The following is a 22,872-nucleotide window of genomic DNA, read 5'->3' on the forward strand; positions in this document are numbered from 1 at the left end:
GTATACACCTACGGAAATGGAGAAAAATAAATATAAGCATAAACTCATGTCCTCATTAGACCGAAGGTTTGCATAATTAATTACCTGAGCTGCAGCTTTGGTGTCTTTGATTGCATGGGAGGTACGAGAAAAAAAATACAAAGGAGAGAAAAAGAAATGAGATAACAGAGAATAAGGATTAGGCCGAGAAAGTGCTAGAACCGTCCCATGGACTATCTATAAAACGATAATTTCTTTAGCACGGTGTGTGTCGCGAATCGGATGATCGATTATTGTTGAGGGGCCACCGCATCGCTTCAGAAGAGAGATGGACGACATGGACACCGACGTCTCCGGCGACCGTCGGGGCGCCACAGCTGGGGGCGCCTCTGAGGTTTTCTCACCGCCACCGCTGCCGCCTACCGCTCTCGCCAACGGCGACCTGAGTGCCCAGAACAACGCGTGGGGCCTTCTCTCTTTGGCCCGTCAACTTGTCGATCAGGGCAAACCTTCCCTTGCTCTCCAGGCGGTGAGTTTCCGGAAAAGAGCGATCCTCTTTGGGCTATTTCATCAGCATTAAGTTTTTATTGGGATGTCCTAATTTTGTTTTGTTCTTTTTGGCTTTTTGGAATACATTCGATGGACTGATGAATGGTTTTCTTTACCGAAATTCCTGACTTAGGTTAAGAAAAATTGAAAAAAACAATATTTCTTGTCTTTATTTATTTATTTCTTTTTGGGTTTTCTTGGTCTAAGGATCGCATGTCTTTTGAGGTCCAGGCCTTCTTGATAAGGGGGTAATAATGTTCCTATTTCTTTCCGTTCTTTTGTTTAAGATGCTCAGCTCATTTGTTTTGATGAATTGGGAATGAAACTTGTTCGCTTGTGTAGCCGAGCAGGAAGTATGTTTCGGACCAAACAGGTATTTGTTTAGGTCAAGAGTTCTTCTGCGCTCTCCTATTGTGTTATCGATCCCTGTAGCCGGGTTTCCGTCTTTTGCCTGTGTTAGGAATGGATTCTTGTGGTTACGTTATCTCTTTGTTTTGTAATCCGAAACAATGTGGTAACAAAAAATTGCATTGTATTGGTATGAAGGAATTCGATCATGAGAATAAAGGTGAAAGGCATGTGGTAACAAATTAATCCGTTTAGAAAGAAGCCCACAGTTGTTATCTGATTTACACTGAACAGCTTAGATTCTTGATTGAAGCCCTTGAGTTGAACTTGTATTCTTGGTTTTTCATCAAAAATAATCCCAGATATGCTGTCTTCTTGCCCGTCATTCATATCTTGATACTGATATCAAGAAAATATATTACAAGCTGTAGATAACCCACTCCTCTCAAGCTGTATTTCTTCCTTATACTCTTCCTTTCGTTTCTTTTCCTCCTTTCTTTTGTTGCTCCTTCCTTTTAAGTTTCCTCTTCTCTGAGACCTCCCTTGATAACCTTCTTTGCAAATGTTATTGAGTTACTCCACGCCAATCTCAACTAACTTATGTCTGTAGGATCTGAAAGAGCATCTTATTTATTATTTGACTGAAACCTTGGGTCTTAGAATAAAAAATAAGGATATGTCTTGCTCAAAACTTGCATTTGTGAAATCTGTTCTATCTTTTATGTGCTTTATAATCCTTCTATCCATATCTTGATAGTCTGTGGTGAAATGGTTTGTCTAGGAAGCTATGGATCTTTGGTTGTTTAACATTGTGAATTATTTGCAATTCATGTACCTCGATCATGTACGTGTATTCTTTTTTGCACCTATAACATTAGTTACAACTGGAAAAAGTTCTTTCCAAGTCCTTATGAAATGTTGAGGTGATTGTTCATGGGCTACCTTCCATTTGCTATATGAGTATAATTTTGATGTTTTCAACCTCTTCTTATGTTGCCTTAGGGATGATTCATTTCTTATCACTTTGACTTTGTTTATGCAGATTCATCTTGCTTTTATATTCTGTTAATCAAGGTTCACTGGTAACTTCTGCTTTTGATCTGCTCTTTTTTAAGTTTTGCAGAATTTTTTAATGGCTAATTCTTGTGATTAAGAATTTTTTAAGTTTTTACATCTTTGGTAATTGAGGATCTTGGATTTTTCATTGATCATACGTGGATTTTTCGATCGAATTTATGTGGACCATGATTACATGGCAAAGATGTTCTCCTTATGGCTGCTTGACAACCAAAAGCCAAAGGGCATATAACAAACTCTCTTACTCATCCAATAAATTGTCAAAAAAACTAAAAAGTGCTTTGGTGTACACTCAACTCTAATATTTGAGATTAGGAAAACTTATTGTTCATACAGGTTATGCTTATCAAGTATAGGCATCACCTTGTCAATGACACAGACGTAATTTTCCAGAAAGCCTTTCTCCATATCCATGTGGTTTCTAGTTAGAACTTAGAAGGACCATCAAACAGGTTAATAGAGCGGTATATGTAACAGTCACCATAAGTGTTGCCTATTGAATAGATAACCCCTAAACTCAATAATGAAGCTACATTTCTTAGACCTCAACGTCTTTGAAGTTTTAAAGAAGTTTAACAGCTTTACCTTATGTCTGCATACTAGATTGCATATGGTGTTGCACCAAGTGTAGTTCATCAGAAATTGCAGGAATAGTCATGTTTGAGTGGGAGACAACGTATATTATTCTTGAGAATTTATGTGTGTTGATCACTTTGAGTCAAAATTTACAATATAGTTGTAACTTGTAAGGTCATTTATGCTTTACAGAAAACTGTGTTTTACAATTACGATCAGTGGAATCAGAAGAGGCGAAGAAAATAACTTTAAGAAATTATAAAACAATGTCTAGAAATCAGAAACATTAAAAAATAGATGAAAACAATTTTCTAAATTATTCTTATTCTAAATTTTCATAAAAATATGTAGAAAACCAATAAAATCATAAAAAAGATAATAATGAAAGGTAATATAGAATATTTTAATTTGAAAACAAATGTTAGTTGTACCATACAGAGAAATTACTATAGTGAATAGCTATTATATATGTCTTACAAAAAACTTATAGCATATCTATTTGCAGCTTTGAAAATAGAGTTACACACTATTATGTCCCTGATCTTCTCTAATTAACATGTCAGTGAAGTGTTGAAAAATGAAAGACAAAAAAATTATTCGGAGAGAGTTTCACGAGTAACCATGATAAGACATCTCTCTTTTATGTGAGTGCACCTCTATTCCAATAAAGAGCTAAGAACCATTCTTCCTTTCCTCTTTATCTTGCATGTTGGTGGGGACAAACATTGCAACAGTAGTAGTTTACAGCATATGCAATAGTTTTGTAACTACAATAACAGTAGTGACTCCTATTTTCCGTAATTATAGTCTCAATTTTTTTTCGTATTTCTTCCTCTACTTCCTTCTTCTTCGGCTTCTTCTCTTATGATTGCCAACTATGGCAACCATCAACATATTTCTGCTTCTCACATATCTTCCTTTCTTTGGGCTATCAAAATTGACTAGGATTAGCCAAAATTTGGCCAACCATGGTTGATGTTGATGAGTTCAAACCAACACTAATCAATTTCTGGTGATAAGAAAACCAACGTATTTCTTCCTCTGCTTCCCTCTTCTTCGACTTCTCCTATGATTGCCAACTATGGCAACCATCAACATATTTCTGCTTCTCACATATCTTCCCTTCTTTGGGCTATCAAAATTGACTAGGGTTAGCCAAAATTTGGCCAACCATGGTTGATGTTGATGAGTTCAAACCAACGTGAATCAATTTCTGGTGATAAGAAAAACCAACATATTTCTTCCTCTGCTTCCCTCTTCTTCGGCTTCTTCTCCTATGATTGCCAACTAGGGCAACCATCAACATATTTTTGCTTCTCACATATCTTCCTTTCTTTGGGATATCAAAATTGACTAGGATTAGCCAAAATTTGGCCAACCATGGTTGATGTTGATGAGTTCAAACCAACGTCAATCAATTTCTGGTGATAAGATCAAGAAATTGGTCAATTAGCCTTGGTTGTGTTAGGATCCCTTTATTTTCTGAGCTTCGAATAAATGTTTTATTGAGTTGGTTTAGTCTAGTAAGAGTCTTGGTGGATGTATTTGTTTCTTTTTGGCAAGCAATGAAATATTATTCAGTTTTTTGACAAATCTTAGGAGGCCGATCCCCTCGAAGTGATCAAGGAGGTCGATTCCTTCGAAGTGATCATCCCCTTTTCTCCTCTTTCTTCTATGATAAAACTCTAGGGTTTTATCATTTGGTATCAGAGCAGCGATCCTCGGTGTTCTCGTTGCAATTTCTCACAACACTTCGTCGTAGCTATCATCATCTCAAAACAAAAAAAAGAGGGAAAAAGGGTGAAGCCGGCAGCCACATCCTTCTTGAGCAAGAAAGAGGCCCTTCTTCCGGCCAGCGACCATTGCCGCCGTTGCTTCTCGGCTAGTGACCCACCCCCTTGTTGCGCCGCAACCGCCCTCCAGTCGCGCACACCCCATCTTGCTCGAGCGAGAAAGGGCTGCCATCGCTGTTCCCGGCTAGCGGACCACCCCCCTCATCGCTCCTAGCCTCGACGATCCTTGGTTGCTCCCAACCCTCGGTGATGTTGCTTCCCAACCGTGCCACCATTGCTGCCTCTTGACCTCGGCAGGAACCTCCCCTCCTCGCGGCGACCGAAACAGGGCCACTCTGCATCTTCTGCCACAGTCGTCGGTCACCGCTGTTTGCTCCCCTTTTGCTACTGCTTCTCGACCAACGACCACCGCCGACGCTGCTTCCTAGTCGCGACACCACTGCTGCCTCTTGACCTCAGCAGCAACCTCCCCTCCTTGCTGTCACGAACGGTCGTTGCGCACCCGCAACAACTTCGTTTAACGAACTGTTCGTCGCTTTGGCATGCTTGTATAGAGATAGCACTGTAAGTCCACAAACAACTGTTCGTTCTACCTTCTAAAGTCTTTGTTTTCTCATTCCTCTCTTTTCTCTCTTGCACTCAAGGTGCTCGCTGAATTACTTGTAAAGCTTCCTTCTTCGCGAGACGTCAGGACTTGTCTGTCGCTCGTTTTCAATCTAATCCACTTTTTGTTTTACAGGTCCTTCAGGACCTGTACGAGGTTGCAACTAGGCTAACCCTTTGCGGATGCATACGTCACAAGGGCGCCTCATGACTTGGCAATCCTAGCTAAGTCCAAGGAGTTGGCGCAAGGGTGCTTCACGACTTAGGCAACTCTAGCTAAGTCCGTCACTTTGCCGCAAGGGTGCCTCACGACTTAGGCAATTCTAGCTAAGTCCATGACATTGTGGTATTGGAGCAGGCAAGCAATTCGAGTAAGCAGCGAAGAAACTTTACAATCTCGTCATGGCGAATCAAGCAAGACGGGGCAAGCTGGACTATTGCCCCAAGCAGTCGCAGGTGGGCTGCAAGTGCAAACTCGCTCTCATGCTATTGGAGTCGCTCTGGAGGAGCATTGCAGCGAACATGATGAGTGCGAAGTTAGCTACTCTTCGCAAATGGAGGAGGCGTAATCTGGAGCGCCAACCGGGAAAAAGAGCCATAAGGAGAGACTCACTACGACGGAAACCCGTATGGATGTTCTTGAAGCGAGCTTGGAGGAACTTTACCAAGGCCAACGAAGGCTTCTTGGGGTAGAGAGCTCACAAGAAGAAGTTGAATCCCGAATCGACAAGGTTGAGGCCCAAGTCGATCGATTGATAGATTGGCACGGACTTAGTTGGAATTACCTAAGTCGTGAGGCATCCTTGCGGCAAAGTCACGAACTTAGCTAAAGTTTCCTAAATCATGAAGCACCCTTGCGCCAACTCCTCGGACTTAGCTGGGATTGCTCAAGTCTTAAGGCGCCCTTACGACATATGCGTCTGCAAAGGTTCATCTTAGTTGCAACCTCGTACAGGTCCCGAAGGACTTGTAAAACAGAAAGTTGATTAGATTGAAAATGAGCGACGAACAAGTCTCGATGTCTCGCGAAGAGGGAATCTTTGCAAGCAATTCAGCGAGCACCTTGAGTGCAAGAGAGAAAAGAGAGGAAGGAGAAAATAAGGACTTTAGAAGGTAGAATGAATAGCTGCAAGTCCATATATAACTGCTCATCGGGTGCCGGGTGCGAAGGCTAGTTCCTGTTAAGTTAACGTGCGAAACTTGCGAAGATTGTTCAACGCCCGACAATATACCGAAGCCTGATCCAACCGTGTGCCACCTGGGGGGTTCTAGGGTGCTGAGATGGCTGACATTTCGCATGCAGCTACGGTTTGCAGAAGACAAGCCGTGTGTTAGAACCCTTGCAAATTCTAAACTTGGGGTTGATCTCTTTAGGGGATCGGCCTCCTTGGAACTCTATAGAGGTTCCTCCCTCCAAGTTGCTGCTCAAAGGCTACCGAAAAGATTCATCTATTGCTTATCAAAAGAGGAGGAAAACATGGCTATTTATAGGGCTTCTAAACCCTAACTCCTAATAGGACTCCTACTCAAGATTCTTACTTCTAACCAACTCATAATAGGCCTCCTACTCAAGACTCTTATTCCTTTACAACTCCTAATTCTTCTCTAAGAAACAACCTCCTAACCCTAGTCGGCCTCTTTACCTCTTTAATAGGGGTCGGCTTAGGTAGGTTTTACATGAATGCCCCTCTCTATTAGGACTTTCCTAGCTAGAGTCCTAACAGACCCGTCTTCTTCAAATCAGACTTGTCCTCGAGGCTGAGATTCTATGAACTCTGGGAATTTGATCTTCAAGTCGCCATAGTTCTCCCAAGTGGCGCCTTCTGCTAGTAAGTTCGCCCACTATATTAGCTTTTCAGTAGTGGATCGTCGTCGTCGGGTCACAATCCGTCGATCAATCATGGCACTCGATTGGGTCTGGAGTTCTCCTTGGGTAGTCATATTTGGTGGATGGCTTTAGGCTGTCTCCAAGCACCTGTTCACCACTTCCGTTTGGCCGTCGATTTGTGGGTGATACGCCGTACTCCTTTTCAATTTAGTGCCCTGCATCTGGAATAACTCTGCCCAAAATCTGCTCGTGAAAATGCAAGTATAATTTGGCACAAGCATAATGCGTCCTTTATAGCGCAATTCTTTTGAGTCCCGACTGTAATGAGCCACGGAGCTTGGTGCTTCCTCTAATTTTTTTTATGATCTTATTGGTCTCTAGATCTTCTTGTCATTCCATCTTAATATCCTCAAGGAAGTCGTTGGTCGGAAGTAAAACGATAAAAAATTCAGCTTGCTCGGGTAGCCGCGAAAGCGCATCTGCAATAACATTCTCTTTCCCCTTTTTGTAAGTTATTTCATAATCATATCCAAGAAGCTTTGTTATCTATTTTTCCGCTCGGGGGAAGATATCTTATGCTCTAAGAAATATTTTAGGCTTTTATGGTCGGCCTTGATTTAAAAGCGTCATCCGATCAAGTACGGTCTCCACTTGGCCACCACATGCACAATCGCGATTATCTCCTTGTCATAAATAGTCATTTTAAGATGGGAAGGAGATAATGCCTTACTGGTATAAGCGAGGGGGCGGCCATCTTGCATTAGTACAACACCAATTCTGACTCCGGAGGCATCGGTTTTAATAACGAAAGTCTTGCCGAAGTCGAGTAGCGCTTGTACGGGCGATGTCGTCATTGCGGCTTTAAGTTTGTCGAATGCGGTGGTTGCTTTGTCGAACCATTGGAAAGTATATTTTTTCAGCAAAGAAGTAAGTGGTACACTGATCTTTCCATCATTTTTTACGAACTTGCGGTAGTAGCCTATTAAACCGAGAAAGCCACATAGCAATTTTATGTTCCTCGAGGTCGGCCAATTTTGCATTGCTCCAATTTTGGAGGGGTCTACTGCCACACCTTCCTCTGATATGATATGCCCAAGATATTCCACCTTCTGTTGAAGAAAACAAAAATTCGTAGTGGTCGTTATGTGTTCAAAAGGTGGTTTTCGGTATGTCTTATTCGCACACTCGTATTTGATGATACCCGGATCAAAGGTCCAACTTTGTGAAGATTTGTGCTCCCTTTCATCTAGCAATTCATATACTACTGGAATTAGGTATTTGTCCTTGATGGTTATGCCGTTGAGAGCTCGGTAATCAACACACAATAGCCATGTTCCATCCTTCTTTCGTACGAGTTGATAATGCGTTTGTTGAATGTATTGCGGGGTTAAGTGGGGGAGAACATGAAGACAAAGTCACATAAAGCAAGGAGCAATGAGTTGATGTACGTGGACATCAAGCTTAATGGCCAAACAGCCCATATAATGGTGGACACAGGTGCTACCCACAACTTTATTGCCGATCGAGAAGCAAAGCGACTTGGACTGATTTTGGAGAAGAACCCAAGTCGGATGAAGGCGGTGAACTCGAAGGCCAAGCGGATCTTCGGGCTGGTAAAGGGAGTCCCCATCAAGATCGGGACTTGGAACGGGAGCACAAATATGATGGCGGTGCCACTGGACGACTTTCAAGTGATTCTCGGAATGGAGTTCATGCACGTGACGAAGTTGGTGCCAATGTCATTCCTGAACTCCCTATGTCTGATGGGAGGCGATGACCCCTATGTGGTTTTCGTCTCTCGGATTGGAGCCAAGGACCCCCAACAAATATTGGCATTACAATTGAAGAAAGGGGTACGAAAAGGAGAGTTAACCTTTGTGGCTGTCGTGAAGCTAGAGCCACTCGACGGGGAGGCCATTCACGAACTTGCTGCTAAGCCTACTGCCAGCCCTTTACATGCTGTGCAAAGCATAAACAAACCAAAACACACGGACATTCTCCTTCACTTATTCCTTTGACGTCCTTGTCAAAGCCTTTGTCGACGTTACAACTCCTTGCCTTTGCTGAGTCTTTAATCTTCTACTCTAGTTGCAATGCGCCTCTTGGCTCCCAACTGCTCTCTGCTGCTGTTGTTGAGTAGTCGAATTGTTAATCCACCATGCTACTTTAACTCGCTAATGACTGACTCTAGTGTGGGATTGGCTGAGTTGTATTGATCCCTGTCGGTTCCTGCGGATCCTTCAGATGAAGGAAAAGACCATCCTTAGTATGCGTCGGTCTCTCAAATGTCTCGTGCCACTTGAACTGGGTGGATGCCTGTTGGAGCTTTGATGAGCATCGCCTCGTAAACTTTTGAAGTTTTTGGGTCCTTCCTCCACAAAATTTGTCCATCGACTCTTCTTTCACTTAGTTGTCACTTCAACGTAAGTTCGCATCACTTCCACTTTCAATTGACAGTCTGTTGGGAAATGAAGCAGATAATCTACTCTTAGTAGCATTGATCACCATTGGTGAGGATTTGACGACTATTGTCTTCCATTTGGTTTCTTTAAAGGGTCTTTGAACATGTGCAAAGCCCTTCTGCTGGATAGATAAAAGAATTGGGGTACTCGGTTTTCGCCCATTTTCTTAATAGTTGAGAAGACAATGGTTACTTGACTTCGCTCGCCTTCTCGAGGGTTATACTCCATGCATCGAGCTGGTTACTAGCCTTCGCCTACTCTTTGTTCATACTTCTAAAACACTTAAAGTGTTTGCACTCCTTGCGTTGAGTTAGTTACTGTGATTCACATTCCCAATACCATCGAACTTTTGGAATGCAGGAAGTTTTCACTCCAACTTGGAGTAAGTCTCTAATAGTTTTGGTCACCTCTGGGATTGTACCGTCTTCTCCATCAACCCAGTCGCTTACTCCATTGAGTAGCAAAGGTACAACATCGCGAATTGTCTGCTTTGTTCCTTGGTCGTGCACACTTGCATCGACCCAAAGTCTTCCACTTTCGGCTATCTTGATGAGAATCTCATTAACATCGGTCTTACGAAGTTCCTTAACCTCTGCCCTTCAGCTTTGTCTCGGTACTTGGAGTTTGCCTCTGCATTCTTTACCTCCTCGGCCCCTTTCACGACCAAGCACTCTCCCTCCATGAGAGTAAGGGATCGATGACTTCACGAAAGTCCCACCTCTACGGTACCATGGCGCTGTCATGCCCATGACCCTACTGTCCATCGCTTCGCATCCGCATCCCTTTCTTCGCGATCAGTAGATTTGTCTCTGTGGCACTCCTCTGAGTTCATCTTCATTGTAACCGATGCTTGGTTTTGGGTAGCTAAGTCCCTTTGGACTCGTCGTCGCTTTTTCGTCCCTTTCGACCCCCTGCTTCAACACCTCTATATTCTCCAAGCAGTTCCTCTTGGTCGATAGAAAGACAGACTACAACTCTCATGTATGGCCTCTGTCATCATGTTGCAAAGTTCACACCGATTCTGTTCTCCTTAGCTTCCTTGGTAGCAACGTTCGTTTACTCGGTCTTGTTCTCTGACTTGCCGGGCTCCCTTAAGCGAATATGGGCTCTAGAGCAATCCAACTCTCCATCCGCTCTGATCATACCTCTACATGATCAAGTCCCTCCCATTGGACTCATTGGTACTTGCATTTGAACTTTTCTCTCAGTGGTACACAGCCCCCATATGCTGATGACCAAGGCTTTCATCCGATGCAAAATTCGATGTACGCACGGAAGAACTGCCTCTGTCGTACCATGGCTTTCACTCTAATAAGACCCTAAGGTCTTATCGTAAAAGAAATGGAAGAAATGAAAGAAAAGGAGATGATCACTTCGAGGGGATCGGCCTCCTAGGGTTTGTCAAAAGACTTAATATTATTTTTTATAGATTGATTGCTTGATTCGTTGATTGACAAAAAGAAAGGGTTACATCATTATTTATAGAATTTCACCTAGGGTCCACCAGGACTTGGACTCTTAATAATAAATAAATATTAAATAAACCTCTACTTGACTTTAACTGAACTAAACAGACTCAGTAAATATTATTTAAAAGCTCAGAAAAAGGGTCATAACAATTCCACCCTCTTCAAATCAGCCTTGTCCTTAAGGCTGAGCAACATCAAACTCGGGGAGCTTCTCTTTCAGCACTTCAACCATAGGCTATCTGTAGCGCATCACAACCCATTGATCAAGTAAATATGGTCTCCACTTTTTGATCATGTAAGCAGTAGGTCGTTCTTTCAGTGTAGTAATCATTGCAAGAAACTCCTGGCCTTGTATAATCAATTTTATTTTTGAACCTTTGCTATCACAAGTTAAAATCCGTCAATCAGCGATCTTTACTTCGAATCTGTCACAACCTTCAATGTGGTGGGCTAATCGGTCAACAGTCTCACTGCCCAGAAAATTATTAGTGCTACCAGTATCAATCAAAACTATAACATGCTGATGTTCCAGAGTTCTGTCAATTTTCATAGTTTGCGGGTTAGAGTAGCTGGTTAATACATGCATTGTATGTATGGTAGGTTCAACATCTTCATTAGAATCTATACCTTTATGATCGGAGTCCACATTCTTAGCTTCCGGTTCCTCTCCAATTGGTTCAATTATCAAAAGTTGCCCTTGTGTACATCGGTGCTCCATACTTCATTTTTCATCGCAATGCCAGCATAAACCCTTCGCTGATCTTTCTTTGAGTTCTTCTCGGGTTAGTCTGCGAATGTTAGGATTTTGACTGAGAGTAGATGGGGTGTGTTGCTTGCTGATCACTTGTTTATTGGCACCTCTGTTTCGACGATATTCCATACTGATTTTTTCCTCATGCAGGCATGCAAATGAAATCGCAGCTATCATAGTGCGGGGTTGACGAGCCTTAACTTCACATCGGATCTCTGGAATAAGCCCTTCAATAAATGTATCTAGAAGTTGTCGTTCTAACCAATCTCTAGCTTGATTTGACAATCTTTCAAACCTGCTCTGATATTCCAATACTATAGAAGTCTGACGAATTTTGGCGAGCTGCCTATCAACATTCTCGTATTCAGATGGTCCAAAGAGAATAACAAGTCTTCTCTTAAATGGCTCCTACGAGGAGACTCTATGGCAAGTTTCGTACCAATCATACCATTGGATTGCATCTCCCTTTAGTTGGATTGAGGTTATTTAAACCTTGGATTATTCTGGAGTTCTGTGAAAACGGAAAAATTTTTCTACCCTAGAGATCCAATTGGTCGGATCTCCATCTTCCCATCTCGGAAATTCCACCTTCATCTGCCCTTTTCTTGTATTTCCAGATCTGTGTAACGTAGAACTTGAGCTCCCATCTTGTTGAAATTTATTGAGGCTCTCCAGTAGGCCCTTTTTGAAATCATTAAGTGTTTCTTGTAGTTGGTTCTCAATTCTGATTTCCAATGCTTCCATTTGTGCTTTCACTGAGTTATCGGTGGCCATTGCGTAAGACTGCAAATTTATAATCTCAACTCTTGTTTTTGGTGTCGGTTAAGGGCATCAGCACTGTTGATGCGAAGTTGCCGAGGAGGTGGACGCTAAGGGCAGTGTTGCAGTCGCTGCGTTAGAGGAAGAGTTGCTGCCTTGTTTCTGTCGCTGCGTGGGGTGAGAGCGCCGAGGGTTGGAAGGCGACTGCGTCGGTGTGGCTGCAGCTGCTGCGACCCAAGGGAGCGGTCGCCGAGCAGTCGGGTTGAGGCTGTGGTGATGGCAACCTATAGTGAAGGCAACCTGCGGTTGCGGCAGAAGATGCTAAGCAAGGGGGAGGCGACGTTAAAGCGGCCGGGGTTGAGAAGAGGAATTGGTGGTGCGTGCGCTGCTGGGGTTGAGGCAGGGCAGTGTACTTGCCGCGGTTGCTATGTGCGCTGCTGGAGGGCGGTTGGTGCAAAACGATGGGTTGGTCGTTGGCCGGGAGCAGCGGCAGTAGTGGTTGCTGGACGGGAACTGCGGTGATTGGTGGCTGCGGTAGAAAATGCAAAGTTGCTCTGTTGTGGTCGTCGCGAGGAGGGGTGGTCGAGCGGTTGCGACTGCGACGGTTGCGACCCAAGGGAAGGCAACGCTGCCAAGGGCTCACCGTCGCGGTGGCTGCGACGGTGCGGATGGGAGGCAACGATGCTTGTTGCGGTCGTTGCGTGGAGGGATCGCTGCTGCTGAGGGCTGGGAGGTAGCGATGGTGGTGTGGCTACGACGGCGCGGATGGAAGGCAACATTGCTCTATCTCTGGCGCACTACGGAAGGAGGCGTTGGTGACGCCGAGGGATCACATGCGGTTAAGGAAATGGTGGTGGCTGCGGCGGTCGTGGTTGCCTTGTTTTGATGCCGCGAGAATGGGATGGTTGAGTGACTGCGGTTGGGACCCAAGGGGGGCAGCGATGGTGGCGCGGTTGGGGTAGCGTCGCCGATGGTAGAAGCGACGAGGGGGTGGTCCGCTGGCTACGAAGTAGCGGCCGTGGCCCTTCATGCTCGAGCGAGATAGGGTAGCGAGGAGGACCAAATGATAAGAACTCTAAGGTTTTATTGTCAAAGAAAGAAGAGCTCTGATACCAAATGATAAGACCCTAAGGTCTTATCGTAAAAGAAATGGAAGAAAAGGGGATGATCACTTCGAGGAGATTGGCCTCCTTGATCACTTCGAGGGGATCGACCTCCTAAGGTTTATCAAAAGACTGAATAGTATTTTTCATAGATTGATTGCTTGATTCATTGACTGACAAAAAGAAAGGGTTACATCACTATTTATAGAGTTCCACCTAGGGTCCACCAGGACTTGGACTCTTAATAATAAATAAATATTAAATAAACCTCTACTTAACTCTAACTGAACTAAACAGACTCAATAAACATTATTCAAAAGCTAAAAAAAAAAGGGTCCTAACACCCTTCTTGAATCCATAGCTGTTCTTGCTGTCGTGTTATTCACCGAAGTGGAGCTCCTAGTAGCTCCTGATCATACCTCCGTATGATATAGTCCCTCACGGGACAAGATTCGTGTGTATAACATTGCCACAAACTGTTCCACCACGATCCATTGCACCATAGCGCCTCCTGGTGACATCTCCATTGTATTCTGATCCTTGTGGGATGAACTCGAGTTGTGATCCCTTCATGTGTGGACTCTGCCAATACATTGCAGGGTCTCTTGCACCTTCGATTTTGTTTCCTCCTTTGGCAATCGACCTTCATCCACCCACTCTTGGGTCACACTTAGATGAAGCACCGCTCTAGGACAGTCTGTCGCCTAGTAGCTCCCGAAGTACATCGACTTCGCTGAAAATGGTGCACCATTGTCTGGATCCTGGGCCTCTGCCCCTACCAACACAATCTCCGTTGTGCACTGCTTCCAAGGTCTTCTGAACTCAACTTCGCCTTCGCAAGTTGAGTCGCCTTAGTTCCTCCATCAAATGCTTCTCTGAGATAACGTGCATGTGCCCAGAAGCTCCCTTCGTCTTTGGCACCATGCTAGATGAGTTTGTTCCATCAGAATGAATGACTTATGGAACAACATGATCCCGCTCTTGCCTCTGCAAGAGTTCATGTCCTTGACCTCTGTTTAAGGAAAGCTCTGTGCCTCCGTTCCATGTTCCATCTTCTATACTGGCTCCCTTCATGCGGCTTCGGTATTTCGCCAAGTTACACCCAAGTTGCTTTGTTCCTCGATTTGCATTAAGTTGATGATGGTCCTCATGCCTACCATTCCACGAGTCAACCCTCTATTGAGTCCGATCTCCATATCGACTCTAAATGTGCCTTCATTTGTGTTGCCTTGGATCGCTCCCCCACTTGATCTCGCAATGCATCCCCCAATGCATTATCTCAACCGAGATCATGTGACGACTCCTCGTCGCTCGCTCGGTCCGTTGAGTTTTGTGGAGTTGTTTTGAGGTACTCCTCCTCAACATGTGCGGTTCGTTGCACGTGGTTCTCCCTTTAGAGAGCCGGGACTTATTCCTCTTGGATATTTGTCCCGTTCGGGCAACATGTGTGGTCCGTTGCACATGGTTCTCCCTTTGAAGAGCCGGGACTTATCCCCCTTGGATATTTGTCCCGTTTAAGTAACTTCTCTCTTCGCCTGCTTTGATACTATCTGTCACCGACTTAGCTGGTTTTGCCTAAGTCGTGCGGCACCCTTGCGTGTTCGTCCGCAAAGGTCAGCCTCCTCGAAACCTTCTATGGTCCCTTAGGACCTGTAAAAGAAAAAACGGGTTAGAGAAAGCGTCTCACTCGAGACCTATAAGCAATCATTTCAGTAAACACTACATAGCCAATGCAAATTACAAACAGACTTTACAAGCTCTGAACGGTCGCACAACAAAGGCTCCAAATGGTCCACTACAGACCGAAAGAAAATAGGGTTGCTAAGCCTACTGCTAGCCCTTTACATGTTGTGTAAAGCATCAACAAACCAAAAAGACATGGACATATATAAGCATGACGCCGAACACCCCATTTACAATTTTGTCTGTGACAGCATGTCCCTCTAGAGTTGGCCGAGCTTAGAAAGCAGTTAGATGGACCAGTGATTGCAAAAGGCGCTCGGGCGCTCGCCTAGGCGCTCGGGCGAGGCGAGGCGAGGCCCGAGCGCCTCGCTAATGTCCCAGGCGGCGCGCTTCAAACAGGCGCCGCCTGGGCGCTCGCCCGAGCCCAAGCGCTGGGCGCTTCGGGCGAGTGCCTGGGTAAACCAAGGCGACCGAACCAGAATTTTAGGTCTGGTTCGGTCCTGGTTCGGTTGTTAGTTGGTTCAATCGAACCAACTAAACCGATATAACCTCAACCCTAACCCTAACCCTAACCCAACACTAACCTGCTGCCGCTCTCGATCCCGATCCCGATCTCGTCGCTCGCTGCCGCTGCTCGCCGCTGTCGTTGCTCGCGCCTCCCGCGAGCCCTCTCGCTGCTCGTGCCTCCTGCGAGCCCTCCCGCGAGCCCTCCCGTTGCTCGCGCCTCCCGCGAGCCCTCTCGTTGCTCGCGTCTCCTGCGAGCCCTCCCGCGAGCCTTCCCGCTGCTCGTGCCTCCCTCGAGCCCTCCCGCTGCTCACGCCTCCCGCGAGCCCTCCCGCTGCTCGCGCCTCCCGCGAGCCCTCTCGCCTCCTGCGAGCCCTCCCGCGAGCCTTCCCGCTGCTCGCGCCTCCCTCGAGGCCTCCCGCTGCTCGCGCCTTTCGCTCCCTTTCCCTTTCCCGTTGTCGCTGCCACCGCTCGCCGCTGCTGCTGTTGCTGCCGCTGCCGCCGCTCGCTACTGCTGCTGCCGCCGCTGCCGCTGCCGCTCGCCGCTGCTTCCTCGTTTCTCCATCAGGCTCAGTATACTCTTAATATTAAGTTTATTTGAATTTTGAAATGATTAATTTTCTGTTAATAGATTAATAATATATTATTTTGATTTTAATGTTGTTAATTTTTATTTATTTGAAATTATTGTTATAATTATATTATATATTTTTATAATTTAGATAATTTTAAATAATTATATTATATATTTTTATAATTATATTATATATTTTTATAATTAAGCGCCTCGCTTCGCTCGGGTGAGCGCCTAGCGCCTCGGGCGTTTATGGACCTTGGCGCCTTTTGGCGCCTAGCGCTTTTTAAATCACTGAGATGAACTGCTAAATGGTGGTCTTATTCGTAGTTCTAAAGCACCATTCAGAGCTCCAGTTCTTTTTCAAAAAAAACAAGATGGGAGCCTCCGACTATGCATTGACTATCGAGCCCTCAACAAGGCAACGGTGAAGAACAAGTATCCCATCCCGCTTATCGCGGACTTGTTCGACCAACTGGGCAAAGCAAAGTACTTCTCCAAACTTGACCTTCAGTCAGGGTACTAGCAGTTGCGTATTGCTGAAGGCGACGAAGCGAAAACTACTTGCGTGACCAGGTACGGAGCGTTTAAGTTCTTGGTGATGCCTTTTAGCTTAACCAATGCTCTGGCCATATTCTGCACTCTTATGAATCAACTATTCAAGGAGTATTTGGATAAGTTTGTGGTTGTCTAGTTGGACGATATTGTCGTCTACAGCCAAACGCTTGAGGAGCATATCGAGCACCTTTGGATAATTTTCAATGTTCTCAGGGAGAACACTTTGTTCGTGAAAAGGAAGAAGTGCTACTTTGCTCAAACAGAGATCTTATTCTTGGGGCATCGAATCGGTGATGGTTTCATTCGGATAGACAAATCAAAGGTGCAAGTTGTTGCGGAATGGTGAACTCCAAAGAAGGTGCCGGAGTTGAGATCCTTCCTTGGTTTCATCAACTATTATCGGCGCTTCTTAATTGGGTATTCGAAGCGTGCAACTCTACTAACGGAGTTGCAGAAGAAGAAGCAGCCTTGGTGATGGTCTGACAAATGTCAAGCTGCATTCCAAGATCTAAAGATTGCTGTGTTGGAAGAACTAGTGCTCAAATTGCCAGACTATAGGGAGCCCTTCGAAGTCTATACAGATGCTTTAGATTTCGCTATTGGGGGAGTACTCATGCAAGAGGGTCACCCGGTAGCCTACGAGAGCTGCAAGCTCAACGAGAGTAAGCAGCGGTATCTATTGCACGAGAAGGAGATGACAGTGGTGGTCCACTGTCTACGAGTTTGGCGGCACTACCTTCTTAGATCGCGATTTGTGCTGAGGACGGAGAACATCGCTTTGAGTTACTTATAAACTCAAAAGAAACTCTCCCCGAAGCAAGCACGATGGTAGGACTTCCTAGCCGAATTTGATATGACAATGGAGTATAAGCCCGGAAGAGCAAATGTCGTGGTCGATGCGTTGAGCCGGAAAGTGGAGCAGGTGAATGCCATGCAATTGGAAGGCGGAGGCCAAGCAAGTCAGTTGCACTCCAACTTCCTTTCCAGAATTAGGGATGGACTGTATAGTGATCCCCAGGCAGTAACCTTGATGCAACTAATCAAAGAAGGCAAGGCATGATGATTTTAGGTCCAGGAGGGACTTGCCTATACCAAAGGGTATAGGGTTTATGTTTCTCGAGTGGACAATTTGAGGCGCGAACTCTTGAGAGAGAGTCATGATTCTTTTTGGGCAGGGCATCCGGGCATTCACCGAACATTGGCTCTCGTGGAGAGGGCCTTCTACTAGTCGAAGATGGGGACTGATGTGGAGGAATATGTTCGAACGTGCCTTACTTGCCAACAAGATAAGGTGGAGTAGCGGAAGCCAGTAGGACTTTTGGAGTCGTTGCCCATACTAGAAAGGTCATGGGAGAGCATTTTTTTGGATTTCATATCAAGCTTGCCAGCAGTAGGGGGACTCGGATCGATACTTGTGGTGGTCGATTGATTCTCAAAAGTGTGTAATTTTCATTGCTGCACCTCTACACTATTCAGCAGAGGAGGCAGCCAATTTGATGATGAAGAATGTGGTGAAGTATTGGTTTGTCCCACACAATATCATCAATGATCGAGACGCTCGGTTCCTGGGACGGTTCTGGACCGAGCTATTCAAATTGTTGGGGTCTAAGTTATACTTCTCCATAAACCTTCATCCCCAAACGGATGGTCAAACCGAAAGGATAAACTCGCTCCTTGAGCAATATCTTCGGCACTACATGAGTGCCAACCAACGAGATTGGGTGAAGCTGTTGGACATAGCCCAATTCTCCTACAACTTGCAGCGGAGCTCTGCGTCCAACAAGAGCCCCTTCGAGATCATTACAGGACAACAGCTATCGACTCCTCACACCTTAGCTATCGGGTATACTGGGAGTAGTCCGTCAGTATATCACTTTACAAAAGAATGGCATTGAAATGCAAATATTGCACGGGCTTACATGGAGAAGGCGGCCAAAAAGATAAAGAAGTGGGTAGACTTGGGAAGGCGACCACAAGAGTTCAAAGTCGATGATTTGGTGTTGGTGAAGCTCTTACCAATATCACTCCAATTCTTTAGGCACAAAGTACATAAAAGATTGGTGTGCAAGTATGAAGGGCCCTTCCCAATTATAGGGTGGGCAACGTCTCCTATAAGTTGCAGCTACCTGTCACGGACTTAGCTGGTTTTGCTTAAGTCGTGTGGCACCCTTGCGTGTCCGTCCGCAAAGGTCAGCCTCCCCGAAGTCTCCCATGTCCCTTAGGACCCACGAAAGAGAGAACGGGTTAGAGAAAACGCCTCAATCGGGATCCACAAGCAAACATCTCCGAAAAACACTTCATAGACAATGCAAATTACTAACAGACTTTACAAGCTCTGAACAGTTGCACAACAAAGGGTAAAATGGTCCATTACAGATCGAAAATCTCTCGCACGTGTCCACATGACACAACCTTTATTTACAAGCCTAAAGAGGCCACCAACCCAACTAAAATGGGACTATTAAGCCTTCGGCCGCCCCTCTATATGCTGTACAAGGCATGAATATGCCAAAAGACACGGACATACATAAGCATTACATCAAACATCTTGTTTAGAAGTTTGTCCGTGACATTCTCCCCCACTTATTCCTTCAACGTCCTCGTCGAAGCCTTTGTGAACACTACAACTCCTCGCCTTTGCTGAGCCTTCAATCTTCCGCTCCAGCTGCAATGTGCCTCTTGGCTCCCAGCTACTTTCCGCTGCTGTTTTTGAGTAGTCGAACCTTTGATCCGCTATGCTGCTTCAACTCACCAATGACTCTGACTCTGGTGTGGGGTTGGCTGAGTTGTGTTGATCCTTGTTGATTCCTGCGGATCCCTCAAATGAAGGAAAAGACCATCCTTACTGCGCTAGTCTCTCAAATTTCTCATGCTGCTTGAATTGGGTGGATGCTTGTTGGAGCTTTAACGAGCATCGTCTCGCAAACTTCTGAAGTTTTGGGTCCTTCCTCCACAAAATTTGCTCATTGACTCTTCTTTCACTTAGTTGTCACTTCCAAGTAGGTTCGCATCACTTCTGCTTTCGATTGGCATTTCGTTGGGAAATGAAGCGGATAATCTACTCTCAGTAGCACTGATCATCGTTAGTGAGGATTTGATAACTATTGTCTTCCATTATCTTCGAAGGGTCTTTGAACTTGTGCAGAGCTCCTCTGCTGGATAGATAAGAGAATTGGGGTACTCGGTTTCGCCCATTCTCTTAAGAGTTGAGAAGGCAAAGGTTACTTGACTTCGCCCACCTCCCCGAGGTTGTACTCAATGCATCGAGCTGGTTACTGGCCTTCGCCTGCTCTTTGCTCACACTTCTAAAGCACTTGAAGTGTTTGCACTCCTTGCGTTGAGTTAGTTACTGTGATTCACCTTCTCAATGCCATCGAACTTCTGGAATGCAGGAAGTTTTCACCCCAACTTGGAGTAATTCTCTCATAGGTTTGGTTGCCTCTGGGATTGTACCGTCTTCTCCATCAACCCTGCCGCCTACTCCACTGAGTAGCAAAGGTACAGCACCGCGTACTGCCTGCTTCGTTCCTTGGTTATGCACTCTTGCATGACCCGAAGTCCTTCACTTTCGGCTATCTTGATGAGAAGCTCATTGGCACCGGTCTTACGAAGTTCCTCGGCCTCTGCCCTTCAGCTTTGTCTCGGTACTTGGAGATTGCCTCTGTATGCTCCACCTCCTCGGCCCCTTTCACGACCAAGCGCTCTCCCTCCATGAGAGCAAGGGATCAATGATTTTCACGGAAGTCCCGCCTCTACGGTACCATGGCGCTGCCATGCCCATGGCTCTACTATCCGTCGCCTCGCATCTGCATCCCTTTTCTTCACGATCAGTAGATATGTCTCCGTGGCACTCCTCTGAGTCCACCTCCATTCTAACTGATGCTTGATTTTGGGTAGCTAAGTCCCTCTGGACTCGTCGTCGCTTCCTCGCCCCTTTCGACCCCCTGCTTCAACACCTCTGTGTTCTCCAAGCAGTCTGTTTGGTCGATGGAAAGACAGACTGCAACTCCCATGCATGGCCTCTACCATCGCGTTGTAGGGTTTGCACCGATTCTGTTCTCCTTAGCTTCCTTGGTAGCAACGTTCGCTTACTCGGCCTTGTCCTCTGACTTGCCGAGCTCCCTTAAGCGAATATAAGCTCTGGAGCAGTCCAACTCTCCAGCTGCTTCGATCATACCTCAGCATGATCAAGTCCCTCCCATGGGACTCACTGGTACTTGCATTCGAACTTTTCCCTTGGTGGAACCCAGCCCCCATATACTGATGACCAAGGTTTTCATCCGATGCAAAATTCGATGCACGCCCGGAAGACCCGCCTCTACGGTACCATGGCCTTCACTCCTTGAATCCATAACCCTTCTTGCCGTCGTGTTGTTCACCGAAGTGGAGCCTCCAGTAGCTCCCGATCATACCTCCATATGATCTAATCCCTCACGGGACTATGTCGTGTGTATCGCATTGCCACGAACTGTTCCACCACGATCCGCTGCACCATGTCGCCTCCTGGTGATATCTCCATTGCATTCTGATCCTTGTGGAATAAACTCGAATTGTGAACCCTCCATGTGTGGCCTCTGCCAATACATCACAGGGTCTCTTCCACCTTCGATTTTGTTTGCTCTTTTGGCAATCGACCTTCATCCACCCACTCTTGGGTCACACCTAGATGAAGCACCGCTCTAGGACAGTCCGTCGCCTAGTAGCTCCCGAAGTCCACCGACTTTACTGTAATTTGTGCACCATTGTCTGGATCCTGGGCCTCTGCCCCTACCAGAACAATCTCCGCTGCGCACCGCTTCCTTCATGGCAACTTGAATGGCAACACTGTGGCATATTCTTCAAGAGTAACCACCTCTGAGTCCTCTTGCCCCGTGCTAAGGCCTTCTGAACCCAATTTCGCCTTCGCAAATTGAGTCCCCTTAGTTCCTCCATCAAATGCTTCTCCGAGATAAGGTGCATGTGCCCAGAAGTTCCCTTCGTCTTCGGCACCATGCAAGATGAGTCCGCTCCGTCAGAATGAAGGACCCATGGAACAACATGATCCTACTCTTGCCTCTCCAAGAGTTCATGTCCTTGACCTCTGTCTAAGGAAAGCACTGTGTCGTTGCTCCATGTTCCAACTTCTATGTTGGCTCCCTTCATGCGGCTTGAGTACTTCGCCAAGTTACACCCAAGTTGCTCCGCTCCTCGTTTTTGCATTGAGTTGATGGTGGCCCTCCTGCCCACCATTCCACGGGTCAGCCCTCCCTTGAGTCCGATCTCCATATCGACTCCAAGTGTGCCTTCATTTGTGTTGCTTTAGGTCGCTCCCCTACTTGATCTCGCAATGCATCCACCAATGCATTCTCTCAAGCGAGATCATGCGACGACTCCTCGCCGCTTGCTCAGTCCATTGAGCTTCGTGGAGTCGTTGTTTGTTGAGGTACTCCTCCTCAACATGTGAGGTCCGTCTTACATGATTCTCCCTATGGAGAGCCGGGACTTATCCCTCCTGGATAATTGTCCCGTTGGAGCAACATCTCTCTTCGTTTCGGAGACCACCATCCCCTTGGACTACTCCGATCTGCTGAACAAACTGTGCATTGTTCTGCCTCCTGTAAATGCACTTGCTAGATTGCGACTCGACGTCAATACAGCCCCCGCTGCACCACTTAAGGCCTAACAACATGCTGAACTCGTTGCACACTTCAGCCTCCTACGGACGTATCCTTCACATGCCGAAGAGAAAGTTTCAATGCTCTATGGCGCCGAGTTTCGGTTGCCTTTGGATGGCCACGAACATTCCATCGTCCGCATACAAGCCCATGCATGAGTACCAAATTCTTCGAGTTAGTAATTCCCCTCACCTCTGTGAGCTTTGCATAACTCTTTTGGTCGTTGAGCAACTCATTCCACCTTGCATGGTCTCATCCTTTACCAAGCGCCTCGCATGCCTTGAGCACCATCAAGTATGGTTGTCAACGTTGAGCCGTAGCTCAAACTCAACCATCCCAACCTTTGTGCGCTCCGCATTCTTCCAAGCTTATCTGTTCTCGTGGTGCCTCTTGCGCGAAGGGTTGGCCATTCCTCTGAATGCCAATCTCAGATGCCCGCTCCTCCGAGCGATTCCTTTTCCCTACATCTCCATGCCCGTTTTCCCCCAAATGGTCACGCGTGTGCTGACTGCCCTCAACGTAGCCCCGCTAGGTCCCCCACGTTTGCATGCTAAGTGTTTCTATGAGTGCTTGTCCCGCTCTGATACCATCTGTCACGGACT

The 22,872-nt window shown here is 46.0% G+C and overlaps 1 protein-coding gene across 1 annotated transcript in view; it reads left to right on the forward strand.

Annotated features, from left to right (window-relative positions):
* Positions 1–140: 140 nt before the first annotated feature.
* The window catches only part of LOC103998513 (uncharacterized), a 30,398-nt gene continuing 7,666 nt past the window's right edge, over positions 141–22,872 (forward strand). Inside the window, exon 1 of the mRNA XM_009420003.3 lies at positions 141–508. Coding sequence (XP_009418278.2) covers positions 308–508 — 201 coding nt within the window. The 5' untranslated portion in view covers positions 141–307. The remainder of the gene's footprint in view (positions 509–22,872) is intronic.

This window comes from Musa acuminata, chromosome BXJ2-1, assembly GCF_036884655.1.
Source record: "Musa acuminata AAA Group cultivar baxijiao chromosome BXJ2-1, Cavendish_Baxijiao_AAA, whole genome shotgun sequence".
Taxonomy (NCBI): Eukaryota; Viridiplantae; Streptophyta; class Magnoliopsida; order Zingiberales; family Musaceae; genus Musa; species Musa acuminata.